Below are 20,327 nucleotides of genomic sequence, written 5' to 3'. Positions count from 1 at the left end.
GAAAAAATATATACTTCTTTTTTCCTTTTGACAAGCTATATAAGCTAAAGGACCGGTATGAATGATATAATTGATGGGTGAAAAATTCAATTTAGCTGTCATGGTTTCAAGGTCTCATTGGTTACTGCGGGCTCTCTAAGTGCATCTTGATCTAGCTCTTTTTATATTCACTTTATACAAAAAATCTTTCAGGTTTGTGTGAAAGGCAAAGTTGATGTCTTAGTGAACAAATAAAAGCAAGAAGTGACAAAGTGCAATGGAAACAGACTTAAAAAAATCATTTTGTGAGATTACATTTTCTGCATTGGTTTAACGGCACTTTCAAGATACAGTTAAGATGAAAGAGAAACCTGTCTGCAATTTATGTTTTCTGAAGCACTTTATTAGGACAGAATCAATATTATTAGTAACATATATACTTTTCCTACTAATTTTCTATGTTGAAAAGGTCTGCTGGTGCACTGAGTCTGGCCTTTACCTTTTATAATTCCCAGGATAGCTCTGCTAACTTTAGCCTGAACATAGGTCCAGTCAATCAAGTGTGCTGGTGTGCAGGAACATGTGTGCAGACCACTGACATTAAAGAAAGATGTTGGTTATATATAACCAACATCTTCTTTAATGCTGCTAACAGTAAAATATTACTGGAACAAGTTTATATATATATATCAACTTGTTCCAGTAATATTTTACTGTTAGCAGATTAATAAATCACCAAATCCATGTCTACCAAAAAACTACATAAAGCTTAAATGCTACAAACTCTCTGTTTCTAACTTATTTCACATCTTACTTTTTTATCTTAGGTCCATCGATCCATCTTAGTTCTTTATCTAATGAGTCTATCACGGCTGTCACAGGGCAAGAGACAGGATATACCCTCCATAGATCCCATTCCATCACAGTGCTAACACAAAGGGACAGACCATTTACAGTCACATTCACACCTATAGCCAATTTTGAATCACTAATTAACTTAATAGCAGGACTGTAGGAGGAAGCTGGAAGCCCTTTTTTTTCTTTTACCACTTCAATTAATTTGTTGCTGCTATAAATATTATTTCATGTTAATGTGTTAATGTGCGATGTGCCTTGTTGTAGCTGGTTCAACTTGGATTCTTGAAATGATATAATTTACTGTGGTTGCATGCAAACTAACACTTCTACATAGTTAGGATATAAACTGCTAGAGCGTTGTCCACTGCTATGAAAACAGGCAAAATAAGAACACCTCCATATAACTTACACTTAAAAAATACAACAGATTAATACTATTAAATTATTATTATTATTATTATTCATTATTATTCCTATGTTGTCAAAGAGCATCACTGCAAGAAAATTGTCTAAAAAAGCTGAAAATGTTTATGTTGGTACTACTTTCAGATTTTTTTTTTTCTAAAATGGACACACAGTATCTTAGAATGGATAGCCTTTCTCCCTTTTTCATTCGAGATTTAACCCATGGCCGACACTTTGACTGATAAGACTGAGCAAACCAGTCTCCCTCAGCTCCATATCTCACCTGTTTCCTCACACAAGTCACCCATGGTCAGAGTCCGTAATGCGCCTCCATGCTGTATAAATACATACTGAGGTTTCCTGACACTTTTTCTCTACAAGACACTGTACAAAGCCTCACATATCCTGACCAGTGATAGCTTTGACAGATATGGAGAGATCAAGGCTGTTGAGGGAAACTTTGGCCTTGGTGAGAGTTTTAGAATGTCAATGTGTTGCTGGGAAAGACAGAAAAAAGGCCACCACCTAACAGAGAGATGGTGGCTGTTTGAAGGAACACTGCAGTGCAAGTACGTTACAGGGCTCCAAAATAAGAAAAAAATCACCAAAGTCCTTGTTTTATTTTAAAAAGAATTATTTCCCCTGAAACAATATCTAACCTCTTTAGCCCCAAAGGGGTTTCTGAGCTTTGTGCTCAAAAATGAAATGCCCAAAATTAATTGATTATTTCTCTGCAATTACAAACTCTGTGCTTACAATCTTGGTATCAAAATAAAGCTAACACTTGTGAAATTTCATCAGAGGTGTAAAGATTGCAGCAGATATTACTGTGTAAAAGTTACTGAGACTGGAACACAGAAAAAATAAGTAGATTTTAACCTCGCCTAATTTCTTTTATTTATTTTTCAGCATATAACCATTTAAAAAATATGCTTCAGTTCACATTTCATTCCAGAAATTAAGTAACCAACATATAAACATCATCTGTGCAAAGATTTATTTTGATTTGTTTCTACAGTGAAATAGTGAAAAATTTACAACACTGTCAATACATGAATATCCAGATGTACAAAGATGTCAATTTTTGGTACACATTGGACACTAGGCCAGTTGAATTTTTTAGGTATTAAAGAGCAGAAATTAATTAATTTTATTAACGGGCCTAAAAATGCTTTTTTTACAAATATATTTTTGAGGAATTAACCACACATTTACATGGCAATGGGCCTTTTCTGCCATGCGCATGGAGAGTTTAATTGGCCTCTTGCTCTTTAAAATCTGAGGGCTGTAACTTTTGGTCAATTTGCATGATTGACACCTCTTTTTATTCGTTTGAGCCAATAGGATCACAATAACGATGTCATGTTCACGTTACTTCAACCAATCAGAAGTTGCAAGGCCAAATCCCACGTGGGCCCAAATTTACTACATGTGGCGTCTGTCCAGTCACGTGTCTGTAGGTGGGTCTAAAATGGAGGTTGTTGACGAAACGGCTCTGATGCAGCTAGTTAGATGTCGTAACTGCTGATAATCATGTGGCTACTGGCTACCGGCGAAAATAACGGAAATCAGGATGGTAAGCCAATTTCTGTCTCAGCGCATTTGCGCCGCTGTGTGTTTTTGTGGTCTTCTTTTGTGACTCATTCAGTGAATTCTGGTCAGAGCGTGGTGAAACTTGGTTTTCGGAGTCAGTAATAGCTCTGGAAGATAACCAGCCTGTCTTTAGCCGGTTACATGAAGTTTGGAGAATTTCTTGTTTGGTTTTGTTTGTTTTGCGGATTTGTGCGCATTTACGTAACTGCTCGTTTAATCATGGCTTGTTTTCGCTGTGTTTGGTGGTTGTAGAAATTGTTTGTAAGCAATTTTAACTGAGATTCAAAGGTTTCTGTGGATACCACACGTCGGGACTTATATTTCTCAACCCGTGTTATAACCGATTAAACGTGATCTCCTCCTTTTTGCCCCCAGTACCGGGGGCGTGGGGCTTAGACAATAGACTAGACTATTATTATTGTCTAGACTAAGACAATATTTACATTTCTGGAATAACCTTAAAACCAGTTATTGGGGAAATATATATCAGTGAGTGTCAAGGTTTAATGATATTACAAGTGGCCATGAAGTCATAATGGCTATGAATAGTATGGTAATTTTTTTGAAGTTTGGTTTTTCCTGGGTGTAATGTTTGTACGGCATATGTCTTTCATTTCTTCAAACAGCAATTGGGTGCACACGTTTGAATTGATTTATTATTTGATTTATTATGTATTGATTTATTATTGAAAAAAAAATGTGTGTGTGTGTGTATATACTTGGTTAATAAATTGCACCTTGACCAGGTGCGTGTGGTAGCCATTAACAGGTGTGTGGCATAATTCCGATATTTGACCATAATTCTTGGCAGAGTAGAGTTCATTTAAATTGGTTGGTTTCCTGGCACAGACCAGGTTTTCCAAAAAACTAATTTGAGTTTGGGGCCTTTCCAGAAACTTAAAGTTAGCCTGCTTAATCCATTCCAAAACCAGGTTTAATTTGTGTTTGGGATCAACGTCATGTTAAAATACACAATTTTGGCCCTAGTTACCAGCTAGCTGTTGATTTGAGGACAAATTGAAGAATTTGGAGGCAGTCCTCTTCATTGTACTATGTTCTGCAATGTATAAATATCACAGACAGCAAAACAGCCCCAGACATGACGCTGCCACCACCATGCTTGAAAGTTGGTACAGTGTTCTTAAGCTTGAAGGCCTCACCTTTACCTTTCATAAACTGGCATAACATCAAAATGCAATGAAAAGAAAACACAAGTCTTTCTACAGCACGAACAGAGCAAATCCAGCTAACACAGGGAGCTTGCCAGGGTTTCTTTACATTGAATTCCTTCACATTTCAGATGGCATTGAAGTTTTTCACAAAAAGGCCAGTGAGTCGCAGTGTCACCTCATTACAGCAGGCTGTGTCACTGTGAAATTGAAGAGTCCGATTAGGCTTGTTTTTGTCGCTCTACGCTGTGGCCAATTTTGTCATTCTTCGTGGGTTTTATGCAATACATATCAAGCAAATTGTTTGTGTTCCCCATTGAAATATAGAGTAGCACCGCCAAGGCTCTGCAAAACGCTGGAGAAATATTAGGAGTGGATCACAAGTTAATTCCCCCTGCTCCAATTTTCTGCTGAAGCGAAATGAAATTTGAATTTGCATGGCTTGGGCCACTGCCCCTGAAAGCCTGTGATTTGTTTACATGACAGGGCCTATTATTGAGGTTGTGCTTTGATGTAGGAATACAGTATGGTAATGTCTATCCCCCTAATCCAACCTCACTCCTCATGGTGGAGAGCTGTATCATTCGTGATGTGATCTAAGCAGCTGAGACAAGGAGGAAGTAGTGAAGGAAGCAGAAAGGGAAAGCTATATTAATATGAAAATCAGAGTTTGGCTGCATGCTCTACAGTATATCTGACAGCATAGGAAGAGGAGAGAAAACAATTTGCCACTGCATTCGTTAAGAGTGGAAACACCCACATAAACCTTTATATGCCCATATAGCATTAGCACTCAAGAAGCCAAAGCAACCTTGTCTGTAGCACTTCTGGTATAGCCTTATTGTACAATATCATACAATAAATGTAGCAAGAGAAAATTTGTGATGATTTTACTGGAAAAATGACTGATGCCTCTCCGGAGACTGCTTTTGTTGATTTACTTTCTCTATCTACCATATATTATTTACAAAGAAAACCTAGGCCTTAATGAGCACTAATTAAACACTGGAGACTAGGAGATGACTGGCAGAAAACATCGCAGCATGTGACAGACATCTGGTGGAAGATAAGTGAGCAGGCGTTGGCAGAGCTGGGAAGAACCTTACATTGGAAGCAGAGTAATGCTGGGGTCGTGTGAACCTGCACTTGAACCTGACTTTCAAACTCTGTCAATCAAGCTGGCTACAGCTGTCATGGTTCACAGGGCATGGGCTTAGAGGATTGGGAGTGTGTGTATGTGTGTACTGTATGTAAAAGACTGGATAAGAGCCAGTAAGTCGGTGTGCTTGTTTTGTGTGCAAGCATGTTTGCAGTTTGTGCTGGCTTCTGTGGCTATGTGAAGAGCAAGCTCGCATTTACAGTGTCAGCAATAGAGATTCTGTAACAAAAAAACTAACAAGAAAAAACTGCAAAACACAAAGCTGTGTTTAAGTCACAGTGAGACACAGTGCTTTGAACAATATATCTCCTTCCAGCTTTTCACTTTGTTTTTTAAAAAAAAACAAATAGCAAAAATCCTTTTATTAATCACCCTTTATTAATAACCTAAAAAGTAACAACTCTATCAGTATTTCTTTCAGATACACTGTACTGTAACTGTACACAACAACTAATAAGGACTTTTTATGTTTTCTATAGCTTGATAATGATAAATGGTCACTCAAGCTCGTTAACCCGCTATACTTAGATTTTTATGTACTGTGTATACCTGTAGGTTGGGTATCATTTAAATGCAATTAGTGCACAGTTAAATCTTGGGCCATGGCAGCAAGGTCTGACACACTCTGAGGGCAACCTCCTACAAGGGAGGGAAAGAGAAATTATGCAAAGAAGGTGATTTTGGTTTCTGGAAAATTTCCATGTAAAAATTCTTCAGGACGAAAAATTATAAAATTGAACAAGCCATGGTAAGAACCCAGTGACTAAGCTGATTCACAGAGCATGGGTTTTCTGTGCAGTAGTTTTAAAATCAGTCAGTTCTCAGTCCTGTTAAGGGTGACATCCTAGAACACAACTAGCAGCTCTACAATATTATCAGCACAAAATACCACACTGCAGAGCAAAACTGCTAAGCATTTCCCAAATCAGATACACGGTGATGTTATGGACTTGCAAAACATTCTCCAATCAAAGTCAAACTACTGCCATTTGTCAGCAGCACAGGCTTCAATTGTAGAATATAGGAGATGGATTAAACGAAGGCTTAAGGAGAAAATCTATAGTGCTACAAACACTGATATAAACTAAGAAACTTGAAAGAAAGATCTGCAGAGACAGTAAAAAGGCTATCTTTTGCATAGAATGATATTCAAATGTCAGTTCTAGTTTAAATGAGGGAGGGAAATGTGTAGGCACATTATACAGGAGATAACGTGGCATAATGTCATTACTCTGCTTTCCCCCCAATTCCTGTGTGCAGCTCTTTGAGACACAAACTGATAGATATCCTCTGGGTTTAGATCTTCTTTATGCGGTTCAATGGGGTGTGGTACCCATCATGTGATGGCACTGGGGAAGAGCTACAAATTTAGTCTTCTTTTAAGTGCAAGATACAGTCGAAATGTGGGATACAGTACTTTTATGCACTCAGGATTCCCACAAGGGGAGGGAGATGTAAAGTTTTTCTGTGGCTTGAGGGGAACATTTGGGAGTGTAAAATAACAGTAAAATGTTTCATACCTTATCTAAACCTATTATTCTTTTTATTCAAATTGCCTTTGAATAACTCCCATGTCTACCTCAGAGGAGCTGTTCAGGATAAAATAATTTTTGGTCTTTGAAAATTTGGTTTGGTTTAAAATTTGTCAGCATAAAAAGTCAGTGGGGGATAAAGGATCTCTTTTTAATTTCTGAAAGCCTGCAGTTATGTCAACACAACTCTTATGTGTTACAAAGCGTGTGTGTTTTACACTGATCTGCACTAGATCTGTTGATAGAAAAACTAGCATATCATGTCTATTCTAAGTTTAAAACTGGCTTATTACACAAAAGTTACGCAAGTACAGCCCATAATCCTAGCCAAGGCATGCCATCTGCAATCTTGTATTCACCCACAACAACTGTAATCTATTCATGCTTTTGCAGTAGCTGCCAGTTGGTTTCATATCTAACTAAACCAACCGATGGAGCTACAGCATTACTCTACTACAGATGGCAAAGTAAAATATTCATTTTTATCAACATGTCATAATGGCCAGTTGTTACAAATTAATCAAACCTATTCATAATGGAAATACATCCCAGTGAGACCTACCAGTCAAACCACAGCATTGAAAATAAAATGAAAATACAGGTGCATTCTGAAAGCAATCACATTCAACCATTAACAAAACATATGACCAAGCAACTGCGATGTCTTGGAAAATGATTGTGGCATTTCAGCAATATCTCTTGGTTGATCTATATTCAGACAGTCTATGGTCATTCTAAAGATTCACAACTGACATCAATCAAAGAAAAAGCACAACGTCTTCTTTTAATGCTTTTTTCTTTGTTGTGTCATGAAATGTCTCTGTCAGTAAGAAGGCTGTAAAATGGACCTCAGACCTTTTACTTTGATTAAATGAACATTTCAGACAAATACTCACACAAGAGAAGAAAATCTGCATCTTTGCTAACACTAAACACAGCTACACTAACTACACTAAACACAAGTATAATGATTGTACAATTCCCAACCAACAGTCAACTTAGAAAGTGCTATAGTCTTTCATGGCTAAGATATCAAGGTTTAATACTAGATATGTGACAGTGCTGCTTTTCCTCACCCCTTCCACCTAGTCTCATGTCTGCCACACCCACATCACCTTGCTCCCAGTATAGCATTAGCCTGCCTATTTGCATTCATCACTCTGGCATAGTGTACAATATATTCAAGATTCTCTGTCTCTCCAAATGTACTCTTCCCAGGTTGTCTTTGGATGTTCAATCAAGCATTCCAGCCTCGTTTTGTCCTGTTTACTTTATTGCCTTCTGAGATTTCTCGCCTTACTTACAGTCTTTATTCTGTTCACACCCTCCTGTGTTGTTTGCTTGATCCTTTTTTCCCCCAATTAACCCATAATCAACTTTTCCTGACTTGCTTTGCTGTGCATTTGGGATGTCCTCACTGCCTTCCCAACATTGGACCGTGACAGGAAAAGACTAACATAAATTGACACAAACCAATAAATGAATAGCTGGCGGAAGACAAATCAATGTTTTATTTACAAAATTGCACTTGCAAGATAACAGGGGGTGTTTAAATCCTTTCATACACAGGACAGTGTTCATCTAAACGCATCTAAAGGTGCTTTATCTACTAAGGTGATTTTGTTCATACAACAGAGCAAAAACCACAGATTTTCTCTACGTTCTGTCTCACCTAAAAAGAACCTTGTGTTTGGCAATCTGTGATCCTGAAGTGATCTTACACAGTATCCATCATGAGGCAACCGTAGCCATGTTGTTGACAGTTGCTAATTTTAATGTTACTTTGAGACCGTTCTGTGTAAAATGGGAAATGAAAGAGAACGAAACAGTGACGCTCAAAGAAAGAAATAAAGGAGAAAAGCTGAAAAAAGCTAGAGAGTGACATGGAGAATACGAGAAATAGCACATTAGCACTTATAGATTAGATGCCTCTCATTCCCAGGCCCCACTGCAGCCCTGCAGATGTGCAGCGGTGACCGCGCAACCTGCCGGTAGCGGTCATGTCTTAATTAACAAGCAGACATCTGATCAATAAGTGAGGAAAGATGGAGAGGGAGACGAGAAAGGTGGGCCCGCTTGCATGGTTCAAGGTTTTTGTTTTCTGTTGATGTGGAATAACATTAGAAATCAATAGCACAGCTAGCAGTGCCGCACTCTCTGACTCTCTATTCAGAAAAGGTGAAAAGGAGAACTCCATTTCAATTCTTTTCCCTTTTACCCATCTCCTTTCTGTCACAATAAATCATTACAGGGGATGATTTGTGACAGTATTGGTACATTTTGAATCAAAGCACTGTTGAGGCATTTTATAAACAACTCATAGATTATTAAAGGAGAAATCTACTCATTTTCTTGGCTGCCCTAAGAGGTAAACTCAAGGTTCCTCACTTTTGTAATGTGAATCTGCTAAGGTATGCCATCTGCATGCCTTTTATAAATGAACCATTTAGGTAAAAGCTGCCGTTTTCTTTTTTAAAGCACATTGTCAGTTTATTTGTGATAGCTACTACAGCTGTATGGATGAATGCACATTCAGTGAAAAATCATAAGATTTTAGTGATAGAGATGTGATGTGTAGCGGTTTAGGCAAAACATGATATTTGAATGTCTATAAACTTCTTGTTAGTAATCATGATTGACTACAAATGATCTCTTTGACAGCATAAAAAGGATTTGCTTAACAGCAATAATTGAACTGACCGATACTGAAAACAGTGGGAAAGTAACTTATTGATATCTTAGAAGGATAATTATTGATTTACATGGTTTGTTAAATGCGGGGTGGGGGGCATTCTAGTTGCGTGCTGAGTTGTTGAGACACTTGTCTAGTGCACTGGGAGGACAAGTTGGGAAGACATTTCTAAACCGATGCTGATTCCACAACCATCAGCTCTAACAACTAATGCAAGTTAATTGGATGTGTAACAAACTGTGACTGTTAGATTAGAAGAAACTAATTAGGATGTTTAGGAACAACACAGGATCCACCAAGGTTCAAGACTGCCATGAACTGAAAACTGCTGGATCACTGTACACAGTAAAATGAGTTTTACATTACCATGGACGGAGAGGCTGCTGATCAAATAAAGGAGCCCATCTCCAAAATCGACAGCATCAAGCTTGCCTGAAATTTGAAGCTGTCCACATAGAGACCAACAGGCAAATGGCTGAAACTTGGACACAGTTGGGTGTTCCAACAGAACAATGATTCCAAACACATATCAAAACTGGTTTTGGAATGGATACAACAAGCTTATGTTTGCTCTGCTGAGAAGGTGATTGGCTGCAGACTCCCATCTCTGCAGGACCTGTACACCTTCAGGACACTGGGGCGTGCAGCTCAAATCACAGCTGACCCTGATCGGATCACCTGCATTGATGTATATATCAATCTGCTTAGGACTTTTTATTTTTATTTAAGTGTTTGTCTTATCATATGTCTCGCACAAAGTAACGCAGCAGTTTCCTAATGTTGTAAATCTGCTCAACATTTGGCAATAAAACCTCTTTCTGATTCTGATTCTGAACTTCTTTGGATGAATTCAACTGGATTCTCTCCGGATGGAGACAGTGAGCTTGTGTCCAGACTGAACTGAACTGTTGTTGAAGAACTCATTCTTCTCTCTCAAGAGAGGCATCAAAGTGGTAACACTCAAACCACAAAACCACAACAAAAAAGGAACTAGACTAACAACTACAATGACAAAGACTAATGACCAAAAAAGACAAACTGAAATACTGAGGTCAATACGACTGTTTTGGGGTTTGTTTGTTTGTTTTGTTTTTGTTATGCCGGCTTATTATTTCTATTACTGCTGTTATTGTGGAATTTGTGTCTCATTTTATTTTCATTTCTGTAAAAAAATAAAAAACCTTTTGTCACTCATTTCCTGTCTCCAGCCATTTCATTTCGCATCCACCTCAGTTCCTATTGTAATCATGTCGAATCTAGCCACTGGTCTGTACATTTGGCTGTTCTAAACCATTTAAAGTGATTCAGGGGTTACATACGCACTCTATATTTTATCGAAAAAAAAAAATCGTAAAAAGCCCCAAATTATCATAACATGCAATAAACAAAAAAAGGGAAAATTATCATTACTATGTTATGTTTGTGAGTTTTGAAAATGACATTTTTTGGATAAATCCACACCAACAATTTGTGTTTACAATAAAAGGATATTGAAAGACAGTGTGTCACTGCAAAATATGTACATCCAAATCCTAACTTATAGATCACCGTGAAAAAATAATTTAATATTTATGTTCAGAGCAATAACATCACATTTACAAACACTTCAGGATGTAACTTGAGACTAAATATTCTGGTGTGTGTGTGTGTGTGTGTGTGCGTGCGTGGTAGAGAGAGACTGTGTGTATACGTCAGTTAAAGTTTATCAGTGTTTGTGGAGTATTCTGGGAATTCTTGGACAGGATGGCCATTCTGTGATAAGGCTTTCACATTTGGTTGTAGCCAGAAGGCTGCTGAGGCTGGTGGGAACTCTAATCAGTCTCTCCCCACCTGCCTCCATCACCCTCTTTCATGTGAGTTACTGATCCACCTCTGGACAAAAATCGTATGTTTATTTTCTTTTCTTTCTCAGTGCAAACTTTTGGTCAAAAATTGAATTTGATGCCCAGGGGCAAGGTGGAAAATTGGGAAAAATAGCTTATTTTCCTCACATTCAACCTTTTGCTACTCTTTCTAATGAATGGCAGAATAAGATATCTGTGGGAGATGCTATTCTGTGCTGTGGAGCAATCACTGCAATTTAAAACTCATCAATTCATGTTTACACAAAAAAGAATGAATATTGAAAGACTATGTTTACCTCAAAATATCTACATTCATTGGCCACTTTGTTAGGTACGCCTGTTTGTCATCTAGGATGTAGACACATCAAGATGACCTGCTGAAGTTCACACTTGGTATCAGAATAGAAAAAACTGTGATAGGAGTGACTTTGAATGTGGCATGGGTATTGTTCCAAATGGGCTGGTGCAAATATTTCAGAAAGTGATGGTCTACTTGGTTTTTCCCACACAACCATATCAAGGGTTAACAGAGAATGGTCCATTATCCAGTGAGAGACAGTTCTCTGGATGAAAATACTTTTTTGATGCCTGAGGTCAGAGGAAAATAACCAAACTGTTCAAGTTCACAAGAAACAGTAACTCAAATATACACACATTACAGCCAAAGTATGAGGAAGAGCATCTCTGAACTCATAACACAGTCTTGAAGCCGTTGGGTTACAGCAGTAGAAGACCACAGCGAAGGCCACTCCTGCCAAATAAGAACAGTAATCTGAGACTACAATTTGCACAAAGAATGGAAAAATGTTGCCTGAAGAGCTTCATATTTATTTTCAGTTGCTATGGTCAGACGTTGGAGTAAAAAACATAAAAGCATGGATCTATCTTGCCTTGTGTCCACAATTCAGGACCAAAGTCTCTGAGGAATATTTCCAGCAGCTTGTTTAATGAAAGTCATGAAAAGTTAAAGATGTTTTGAAGCTAAAAAGGTGTCTCACTGGTACTAGTATCATGTACTCCACAAAGATCACGGTGAATGTATTGTATATCTGTCTTATGCCTGCCTCATATTTTTAATTTTCCTTGCATTTGTATTGGCTCAGTGTCACTACAGGTAGCATGAGGTGACACCTGACCTTACAGAGGTTGCACAGGTATTCCAAATTCATGATGGCACATGATCATGATGCTGTTGGCAGACGTTTTGCTGCGTCTCCCAGCACAGTCTCAAGAGCATGGAGGAGATTCCAGGAGACAGGTAACTATTCTTGGAGAGCTCCGAGTGCAAGAGCATCATAATATGGCCTCCAGCAGGCCACTGGTGTGAATGTATCTGACCAAACAATCAGAAACAGACATCATGAGGGTGTCTTGAGGCGATTGGTGGGCTAGTGGGCCTTGTGCTCACCACCTCAACCGGCAAGGGAAGGGATGCACAGACCTCTACAGACTCGGCAACAGCGCCCGAACTGCAATCTAGGTACTGAGATGAAATCCTGCGACCTACTGTCAGACTCAGTGTTGGTGCAGTGGGTCATGGGTTCCTTCTGGCTCATAACCATGACCGGGAGTGGTAATTGTAGTCAGAGTATGCAGGCAGTTCCTGGAGAATGAAGGATTTGATACTACTGACATAGGCAGGTTGCACCTCAGACTGTCCAGAAGCTCAATTGATGCCCTGATCCAGATCTGGGAGGAGATCCTGACAGGATGCATTCATCGTCTCATTAGGAGCATTTCCCAACATTGTCAGGCTTACATACAAGCATGTGGAGGCCTTACAAACTACTGAGTAACATTTTGAGCAACTAAAATGAAATTTCCAAAAAAGAACAAGCCTGCAGAACCATTTTTTTACTGTGAGGTTTTGGTGTTTGTTAATTCAAACATCTGTAGTTTGATAGTTTTCAATTCCATCAAACGATGTAGCATCCTTTCTTTTCTAACACATTACACAGTCCATATTAGTATAGATATCCAGCATGTTTTTCTTCCAAGTGAGATCAGATGTGTATTCAAAATGTTCCTTTAATCTTTTGTGCAGTGTAATAATAAGAATATTAGAGACCTGTGAAACTGTTACTTCTGAAACAAAAAGTGTTGCTCGCTCAAATAGGAAACCTCATTGACACAACATAAATCTACTCGTTATTAAAGAGGGCAAGGCTAAATATGGAACAACAGCCTGGTAATTGTAAATGTATTCACGTTTCACTGATGTGTCCCTGATGATTACCATTTAATCAGCTGCAAATGCTCTTAATTACAAGATTAGTCTCCTACCAATTAGCCAATGTGCTAATGGTTCTAATCTGCCATTGAAGTTGACTGAATTCTAATTAGGGACTAACTGTTTTAATTCACCTAGGGCCCATCTGATGGGTCATTACCAACCTAGTTACCCTCCTATAAACTCACTGCAGAAAGCAGCACAGGTCCCATTTGGAGAGCAGCTGTGGAGGCTTTATGATCATCATGTGGGTGATTTCCATGCATCATGAAATGACAGTGTTTCCATTCCCTTTCCTCACAGAGGCATTCTGATGACTCACTGAAAAAAACCCCGTTATTATTCTCTGTAATATCACACGGTATGTAAATTAAACGCGCACCATAAGTTCCCTTGATTTTACTAAACTAATCATGGTTGTTTAAATATAAAATATAGGAAAAAGAGGGATTGACTCTTGTTGAAGAGTATTGAAATTAAAATATGTCAAATATGGTTATAGGCTTGAAAAAGAGCTCAGCACCAAATGCCTTTTTAGGTGCCAGTGGACAGAATGGCAAAATTAATTAAACAGATCTTTTGGACAATTACCTAAAAATAATGGATGTTCATAATCAGAAAACAATTCTACTGATAAAAATATCAGTAGCTCTCATTGCCATCAGAGAACAGCTGATAAAAGGCTATTAGCTGATAGCCTTTTATGGATCTCACCATATTTATGGTTACATTGTGTTCTACAATTGCTCCACATCTGCAAGGTGCTTTGCAACCCAACTCTTCCCCAGCTCCTCCCTGTCATGACTTCATCTAAGTTACAGCAAATATTATTGAGTTTATGCTCTTCTCATCTTGGGATATTTTGTAGGTACAACCTGACAGATAGCAAGGTGTGCACTAAATATAGCTATAACACCAATTTATGCATTTATTTTTCTGACAGTAATGGTCTTGACTGGCTATTGACTGCATGGCCAGAAGATTTTCAAAGCAAACACTTAACTGAACTCTTGATCTACAGCTTGGCTCAATGATTGTTTCTTAATCCTCCAGCCATTCATCCGTCAAGTTATTTTTTTGATAAATAATTAAGAAATTTAGTATCAGCTCAGTCTGCTCCTTCTCCCAAAATTCTGGTCAAATTAAATAAAAAGGCTGCATTGAACTTAACCTTTGCAATCTAAACACTTGTGAAAGTTTAAAAGGGACTATAAGAGTGGTACTCAGCGTCCTATCTTTCTGAATTACACTGTAAAAAACAGATCCTAATATAAAAGTATTTTACTGTGTATTTTACAGTTTTGTACTGTTCTTCTAGAATATCATTAAATTTACATCAGTAGACTGTGATTTCACATTTCAAATGTAAATGCAATGGGGAAGGCTTTAGGACCCAGGGGACCCAAGGGAGGGTATAAAAGAGGAAGTAGCAGCAGGTGCTCGTCCTTTCATTTGTACTGATGAGCTGCTGTGAACAATGGTTGTGTGAATAGGTGACGAGCCGGCGAAGTTTTAATTGTCTTCTACACAAACGGTTGTTTTAAACCTTTTGAGGTACAGGCTGTTTTTCTTTCAGTGCTTTTTTAAATTCGTCGAAATGTATTTGATGTTTATTGTATTTTATGTTTCTAGTAGTGATTTTAGAAGACAAGCTAGGTGTGCAGCAAACAAAGTTGTCTGCTGGAGGTATGTTAACTTAATACATTTGACATTTTAAAAAAAGTATATTTATGCACTACAATCTCATTTATATTGTATTGCCTGTTAAGTTTTCTGTTGGGCTCGTATTTATTTGGGCGGGATTTGTTTCTTTTAAAGCAACGAGCATCTGGGACTACTGGGGTAGAGCAAGCCCTCAGGTGATAGTTGCATTGCTGGCAGGTTGCACCAATAAAACTATATTGTGGTCGTTAGTGACCTTTCCCATTTTGATGTTTTAGACCTTTTGCAAACCCTTTGTGTTTTCTTTTAAAATTAAATAAATTTTAACGTATCTGACTGATATTGACCCTCTTGTCCTGTTTATTCTGGGCTCGTCCCTGTAAGAGCTTTGGGCCTGAAAGTTTGCATGAGTAGTGTAGAGGCCCTTAGCGGTTACTCGGTGGCTTTTACTTGCTACATAAATTAACGTAAAATCACTGTAATGTAATAAAACATAATTTTATTGTTTTTCTAATGTATTTGTCTGCACATATGCATATTTAGATTGTTAAAATACATTCACAAATGTATCATGATTTCACAAATATTTGTCTGTTATTTGAAAGATGAAACTGTTAAATTCAAATGTAATGCTATGGAAAAATATATAAAATGATTCTAATAAACTTTTTTTTTACATCAAATAATTATTGTTATTATTGCTATTTACGGCGATCGTGGCTCAAGAGTTGGCAGTTCACCTTGTAATCAGAAGGTTGCCGGTTCGAGCCCCAGCTCGGACACTCTCCGTTGTTGTGTCCTTGGGCAAGACACTTCACCTACCACCTACTGGTGATGGCCAGAGGGGAATTATAAAGTGGAATTGTAAAGCTCTTTGAGGGTCTCAAAAAGCGCGATATGAATGCAATCCATTATTATTTAAACAAACTGTTAACTGTATATTTCTGTACATTTAAGTATTATTATTCATATTGCCGCATTCATTGACCTTGTTTATAGGTAATTTCATTGTTTAATCACCTTAAATTGTTCCTAATTTAATGTTTAAAAGCACTTGAAAAAGGCAAAATCCCATGTAAAATTAGGGCAACAAATTGTATTTTCATTACTGGAAAAAAACATATTTTTATGAGTTATTTTCTGTTATTTTACGGTATTATTTTGACGCCCAGCTGCCAGAATATTACTGTTATGTTTTTTCTAACAGTGTATCTTTGTACCAATTTCTTTCATTAGGAAGCCTGCTTATCAACATGAATCCAGGCTTTCAATCATTCATCTCACTTCATATCTGGACAGTGGGGGACAAAATGTAAAGTACTGTCTCCAGGCAAAAAAAATTTTCAAGTGGTTTCTGCACACAGGATGATTGCAGACACTCAGTGATGCCAGTGGTTTCACAGTCAGGTGATTGTAACTGACTGATTGTAACAAACAGTGAACATTAACAACAATACAAGCCAGTAATATTGTTAGAGCTACAAGTCAAAATCATTTGTCATTCATTCAGTAGCACTGAACATAAACAAAAATATGCAACTACAACAACCTATTAAGGAAGAAGTGTGTGTGTGTGTGTATGCATGTATGTATATGATAAGTACATGCTAAGTTTTGAGTAAGTAAGTTTTTGTTCAACCAGAATGATTTAGGGGGGGAAACAACTTTTATTTGCTTGTAACTGTTTACTTATCCATTTTAAAAAGCTCTAAATTAGCTATCTTTTCTGTGGCTTTCAAAAATATTCAGACCTATCAACCACTCTGCAGTACTTTCTGAAAACCTGACAGTTTTGTAGATGGAAATTTACGTAGTTTAAAAAAATCAATAGCTCATGATGACGTGAAAAGATGATTTTAAATTTTTGCAGATGTAATTGACAATAATGGACGCTGCCAGTCAGGACTGATTTTAACTGACACAAGGTCCAAGAAACTCTCTGCAGAGCTTTTTGTTAAAACTGACACGGTGTGGATCAGCAGTGTAAAATCATTTCTAAATTTTCAGTTTCCATAAATCTGTCATCTCAGTGATTCTGAAATAAGGGAGGTTTGGAATGACCAGACCTTTTTATGGAGTTGGTTGTCAACCAACTCTGCCGTTGTTCATCAGTCAAACCTTTATACTAGAAATGCTAAATATAATGAACCAAGAAACACATGAAAGCTCACATCTGAGTTGACAAACAGAATTTAAAGTAAAATATAAAGGAAAAGATTCTATGTCCTGATGAGACAGAGACTGTTCTGAACCCTGCTGTTGAATACTATGTCTGTTGAACAGCCTAGAGGCAAATACCTTTACAGTGAAACATGGTGGTGAACCTCAATAGCAAGGACAGGGAAAATGCTCAGATGTGACACGGGAATGAAATCAGCCACAAATCAAAGAGTCCAAAGACTACTACTTCTTCATCGTGGCTAAGTTGTTTAGACTGGGTGTAAAATATTGACCCCCAAAATGCTCATCTTTGTAAGTCCATCTTAATAAAGCAGGTAAAAATCTGCTCAACGTGGAAAAAAACAGCGGTGCAAAATGATAAGAATCTGAATACTTTCTGAGGAAACTGTTACTACTGAACATTAACATATGTAAAAGAGCTTACCTGCCCTGCACTTTGATGTCAGAGATTGCGTAGAAGTATCTAGATAGGTTGTTCTCATCTACCATGGTGGCTCCAGTGGCTGGCTTCAGCAGCCTAATCCTTAGATCAGTGATTGTGAAGAAGTCTCTCAGGTTCTTGGTGGTATCCAACTGGCCATATAGTGAGGCCATGTTGTGTAGTCGAGGCCCAGCAAACAATGCAAAGCGGTCCTTTATCTCAAAACGTACTGTCTTGTCATTCTTCCACACGTACCCTCTAGAGTAGTCCTCGGTACAAATGATGTCCAGCAAGGTCTGCTGGGTGAGGTCATTCGCTGTCTTGGGCTCCATGGTGAAAGCGTCCAGGCAGTCGGTGGCGTAAAACTGGTAAGGGGTCCAGGTCCGGCCGTAGTCGAGTGATTTTTCCAGGACCATCTGTTCTGGTCGGCCTGACTCGAATGTGAGTACAATGTCATCAGTCAGCTCAATTGTCTTGTTCCATGACAGCGTGATGTTGACCTGCAGAGGCTTTGGGTATTTCTTCCATGACGTTGATTGCCAAAAAGTTGTCGGGTTGCGACCCTCAATGTCAAACATCAACTCTGGAGGATGAGCCAGCTCCTCAGTGGCAGCATCACATTCATTGTTGCACATATAAGGATTCTCCTATAAAAAAAACAAAAAAAGATATATATAAGTATCGATTAACATGTTTGTTTTTGCCCCATTCTGTATGTGATGCAATCCAGTATTTAAAAGTATATCCTTAAAAATGTATTACTTTAAAAATGCCCATTGAGCGATGACGTGAGCTCTTTAACCAGTACAAGAAAACTTCAGTATCTGTAACAATTTTAGTGAAAAGCACAAGACAACTGTAGCATAAAAACACGAAATGAAATGCAACATCAAATTTACCAAAAGAAAGTTAAAACTGCATGACTTATTTGTGAGAGTGAATTAAGATTTCACAATTCGCTGACAAGCGTTCAGAGTGTGCAAGGTATGTTGAAACTGCACTTCTTTATACACTGCTTCCCTTTTAACACCTGTACAATTTATCAAGAGCAACTCCCTCAGCTAAACAGTCAGGCAGGCAATACTACAGCACATGGATTTGATCAGAACTGATCAAAGCAGCAGTAAAACATTAGAAATGAAGCGAATGCTGAAAGATTTTAACATGCCAGTTTACCTTTGCACAGAAATTATTTTCTACTATGTACTTGACAGTTTAAAAGCTGCCCTTTGTGGTTTTAGAAAAGAAAGCTTGGCAAGTGACTTGTCAAAACGGTAGGTAAATATTTAGTTTTTCATAAAGTATTCAGTAGAAATGTCACAACTTACAAAACAGCTATAAGGCAACATTGAGCAATATTCTCATCCAAAAATATCCCACAGGTTGAGGTACTTTAACTTGAAAAGTTATTTACTTTTACATAGCCTTGTTGGCCCATGATCCCACTGCTGTACTCGGTAACATTCTATCACATTCAGGGCCAATGTGTATTTTATAATCTGCTCCAGGAGACAGTGACCCTCTCACTAAGATGACACTGTGGATGCCATATTCTAGCTGCACGAATTCCCTGCCTAAACTGCCACCCAAATTGCTTTCGTAATTGATATTCCTGTGTTGTATTTCAGGTGAGATGGGAATGGAATCCTGATGAGTGTTTCTTATGAAACACGCAAAGGGACATGCATTTTTCATAGGCCTGTGTCTGCTCTGTACCATAGTGAGTCTGGATGTTTGAGTGAGCATGTTTGTGAGAGGAAAAGAGGAGCTCTTGATGTCTGTGTGTTTGTTTGTGAGTGAAAGGGATAGAGAGCTCTGAATGTGTTTGTTTGTGTGTGTGTATGTATTTGTATGTGTGTGTGTGTGTGTGTGGATGGCAAAGAGAGCAACAGAGAGAGCTGAAACAGGCCCAGAGAGCAGAAGACACACTCCAATTGACATTCCTCTCACCTCTGCTGTAGGAACAATGAGGTTAAGTGCTGAAGAGATTCAGATCAACTGTAAAGCGGTTCGATAATCAGCAATCATCCAACACTCTACACGCAAAATTATCTAAAGGTGAGAAAAGTGCTATCTGCAACATTAGTCACTTATCTCTCCAATATTGTAGTGCATTCAACCCAGACTGCCACTTTCTCTGAAGATCACTGCCAGGAATACTGATAAGCAGACGCTATTATATTTCATTTGAAAAGACCAGTAGCTGCTTTTTGTTTTTGAGTAAGTGCGTCAAATATCTCCTCCCCAAAGAGGAAAAAAAAAAGTGATGCTTTATCTTCTTCACACGAAATGTATGGATGACTTCCCTGCTTTAGATATAGCTCTCCAGAGACCACATTATTTCCTGTGAGACTATGATATGTTATCAGTTCCTTACTCGTCAGCTAAAAGTGATAACTGTTTGATGACAAGACTGAAAGATTGTGGGTCACTAGGCCTGCTCAGCTGACTCAAAGGAGCATTGCATGATCCAATTAGGAGGGTAATAAGGGTTATGCTGCCACCACAGATTGTAAGAATAAGAGAGAGTGGGAGGGAAAGTGAATGTAACCTTTTTTAAAGCAAGACTTCAGCTGCTAAAAGTATTCTCCTCTCACGCCCA

General features: G+C 38.2%; 1 protein-coding gene across 3 annotated transcripts in view; it reads right to left on the bottom strand.

Annotated features, from left to right (window-relative positions):
- The window catches only part of LOC146497437 (netrin-G1-like), a 70,899-nt gene that overhangs the window by 19,060 nt on the left and 31,512 nt on the right, over window positions 1-20,327 (bottom strand). For all 3 annotated transcript variants that reach the window (XM_085140509.1, XM_085140508.1, XM_085140510.1), the window contains exon 3: window positions 17,729-18,372. In XM_085140509.1, the coding sequence (XP_084996635.1) occupies window positions 17,729-18,372 (644 nt within the window). The remainder of the gene's footprint in view (window positions 1-17,728; window positions 18,373-20,327) is intronic.

The sequence above is a fragment of the Neolamprologus multifasciatus genome, chromosome 18 (genome assembly GCF_963576455.1).
Source record: "Neolamprologus multifasciatus chromosome 18, fNeoMul1.2, whole genome shotgun sequence".
NCBI classification, from domain to species: Eukaryota; Metazoa; Chordata; class Actinopteri; order Cichliformes; family Cichlidae; genus Neolamprologus; species Neolamprologus multifasciatus.
The sequence above is the reverse complement of the archived record's forward strand: the minus strand, read 5'-3'. Positions and strand labels throughout refer to the sequence as shown.